Source organism: Dryobates pubescens, chromosome 36 (genome assembly GCF_014839835.1).
Source record: "Dryobates pubescens isolate bDryPub1 chromosome 36, bDryPub1.pri, whole genome shotgun sequence".
Lineage (NCBI taxonomy): Eukaryota > Metazoa > Chordata > Aves > Piciformes > Picidae > Dryobates > Dryobates pubescens.
The window spans coordinates 1,418,558-1,421,598 of record NC_071647.1 but is presented as its reverse complement, the minus strand read 5'-3'; the positions used below and the strand labels follow the sequence as shown (position 1 = coordinate 1,421,598).

Genomic DNA, 3,041 nt, shown 5'->3' with positions numbered 1-3,041 from the left:
TTGGAGATGCAGCTCCAGGGATTCACCTTGAGCTCCACATGGTTCCAGACAGCTCCAGAGCTTGGAGATGCAGCTCCAGGGATTCACCTTGAGCTCCACATGGCTCCAGACAGCTCCAGAGCTTGGAGATTCAGCTCCACGCAGCTCCAGGGCTTGGACAGTGAGCTCCACAGGGCTCCAGACAGCTCCAGAGCTTGGAGATTCAGCTCCAGACAGCTCCAGGGCTTGGACATGCAGCTTCAAACACTTCTCCAGGGTGATGCAACAGAATGAAAGGAACCAGCCTTATGTCGCAGCAGGGGAGGTTTAGGTAGGACATGAGGAACAGTTTCCGCCCCCAGGGGTTGGCACAGGCTGCCCGGGGAGGTGATGGAGTCCCCGTCCGCGCACCGGGGACCCCGGGGGTGGGGGAGGAACGGTGCAAGGAGCCGGGGGGAGGAAACGGTGCTGCAAGGATCGCTGCAAAGCAGGGGGGGAACGTTTCAGCAGCCAGCAGCCGAGCTCCTGCCGAGCCCGCCCTGCCCCGGCTCTTCCGGTGGGACCGGAGGAGGAGCCGCTCCCGGGAAGGTGACTCCGGTGCCGGACCATGGCGTGGCTGAGACCGGCCGCGCTTGGGACACTGATGCGAACCGCCACGGGCGGGGGGCGGCTGGAAGGGGCTGGGAGGCTTTGCGGTCACCGGTACCGCCATACTCCCCCGGAGCTTTGGGACATTCCGTCGCTTCTCTCCGCCCTCCCGGTCCGCCGGTACTCGGTCCCCCCGCAGCCGGTGATCGCCGCCAAGGAGCCGTTCGCGGTGGAGCTGAAGGCAGGGAAGAAATACGCCTGGTGCAGCTGCGGGCACAGCGAGAAACAGGTCCGGTCCCTGTGCCCCCCCTCCACACCGTGCGCTGTGCCCCCGGGCACCGCCACAGACAGCTCCGGTCCCTGTGCCGCCCCTCCACACCGTGCAGTGTGCCCCGGGGCACAGCCACAGACAGCTCCGGTCCCTGTGCCCCCCCTCCACACCGTGCGCTGTGCCCCCGGGCACAGCGAGAAACAGGTCCGGTCCCTGTGCCCCCCCTCCACACCGTGCGCTGTGCCCCCGGGCACAGCCACAGACAGCTCCGGTCCCTGTGCCCCCCCTCCACACCGTGCACTGTGCCCCCGGGCACAGCCACAGACAGCTCCGGTCCCTGTGCCCCCCCTCCACACCGTGCGCTGTGCCCCCGGGCACAGCCACAGACAGCTCCGGTCCCTGTGCCCCCCCTCCACACCGTGCGGTGTGCCCCAGGGCACAGCGAGAAACAGGTCCGGTCCCTGTGCCCCCCCTCCACACCGTGCGCTGTGCCCCCGGGCACCGCCACAGACAGCTCTGGTGCCTGTGCCCCCCCTCCACACCGTGCGCTGTGCCCCCGGGCACAGCGAGAAACAGGTCCGGTCCCTGTGCCCCAGCTGCGATGCTCAGGGGTGCAGGCGGGGCCAGACCATCCCCACGGGGACCATCCCATCGCGGTCACCCCCACGGATCCCTTCTCCATCACCCCTGGGGTCCCAGGGATCATAGCCACCACCCCCAGCAACCCCAAATCCCCACCTGTACCCCTCAGTACCCCCAAGTCTCCAGTTTTACCTCCTAGCACCCCAAAATCCTCTCCTTTACCCCCAGATCCCTGCCCTTATACCCCACCCAGCACCCCCAGATTCCCCCCTTTACACCTTCAGCCTCCCCAGATCCTCTCCTTCACCCCTTAGCACCCTCAACCTCCCCCCTTTTACCCTCAGCCTCCCCAGATCCCCATCTTCACCCCCCAGCAGCCCCAGCCTCCCTCCTTTACCCCCCAGCAGTGCCCAAATCCCCACTTCTATGCCCCGGCAGCCCCCAGTCTCTGGCTTTACCCCCCCCCCCAGCACCCCTAGACTCCCCTCCTTTACCCCGCCCCAGGACCCCCCAAATCCCCACCCTTACCTCCTCCTTTCCTTCGCAGCCCTTCTGCGACGGTGCCCACAAGAAGGCAGCCCCGGGGGCCTCCCCGCTGCGCTTCACGGCCGAGCAGGACGGCACCGCCTGGCTCTGCGGCTGCAAACGCACGCGGACCCCCCCCTACTGCGACGGCACCCACAAGGAGGAGGCCGTGCAGGCTGCCCAGCCCCCCACAAAGCCCTGAGTCGGCTGCACCCCGCAGGGCTGGGGCGCACAGAGCACCCCCACCCCCCCCCCCCGGGAGCTGCTGGGATGCTGAGGTGGGGGAGGAGGAAGCTCAGCTCCCACCCCCACGATTAAGGTTAATGGCTGAGCCCCCCTGGGCGGGGGGCTGCCAGCAGCTGCAGGGAATCAGCTTCAGCCCCCACCCTGGGGCAGCAGTTTTGCTTCGTGCCCCCACCGGGGACCCTGTTTTGGGGAGGGGGAACAAAGGCTCCTGTGGAAGAGCCAAGAGTGGAGGATGGAAGTGCCCAGGGTGGTGCCCAGAGAGCCCTGGAGTGGGTTGGGTTGGAAGAGACCTCCAAGGTCCTCCAGTGCCAACCCCCCTGCCATGCCCAGGGACCCTTCCCACCGGCCCAGGCTGCTCCAAGGCCTCATCCAGCCCGGCCCTGAGCACCTCCAGGGAGGGGGCAGCCACAGCCTCCCCTGGGCAGCCTGTGCCAGGCTCTCCCCAGCCTCACTGCCAAGACTCTCTCCCTCAGCTCCGCTCTCAATCTCCTTTGCTCCACTTTCAAACCACTCTTCCTGGTCCTGTCCCTCCCAGCCCTTCTCCAAAGTCCTTCCCCAGCTCTCCTGGAGCCCTTCAGGTCCTGGCAGGCTGCTCTGAGCTCTCCCTGCAGCCTTCTCCAGCCCCAGCTCCCCCAGGGGAGCTTCTCCAGCCCCTGATCACCTTCGTGGCCTCCTCTGGACCCTCTCCAGCAGCTCCAGGTCCTTGTTCTGGGGTGCTCCAGAGCTGCAGGTGGGGGTCTGAGGTGGGGGGAGGCAGAATCCCCTCCCTTGTCCTGCTGCCCAACCCTGCTGGGGCTGCAGCCCAGGGCCTGGTTGGCTTCTTGGCTGATCCTTTTTGCGGGGGGGTTGA

The 3,041-nt window shown here is 67.1% G+C and overlaps 1 protein-coding gene across 1 annotated transcript; it reads left to right on the top strand.

Moving 5' to 3' along the window:
- Positions 1-549: 549 nt before the first annotated feature.
- CISD3 (CDGSH iron sulfur domain 3) lies at positions 550-2,183 on the top strand. The gene is made up of 2 exons (XM_054176784.1): positions 550-856; positions 1,968-2,183. The coding sequence occupies exons 1-2, from the start codon at positions 587-589 to the stop codon at positions 2,145-2,147; spliced, it is 450 nt and encodes a 149-aa protein (XP_054032759.1). The 5' UTR covers positions 550-586; the 3' UTR covers positions 2,148-2,183.
- The last annotated feature ends 858 nt before the right edge of the window (positions 2,184-3,041 follow it).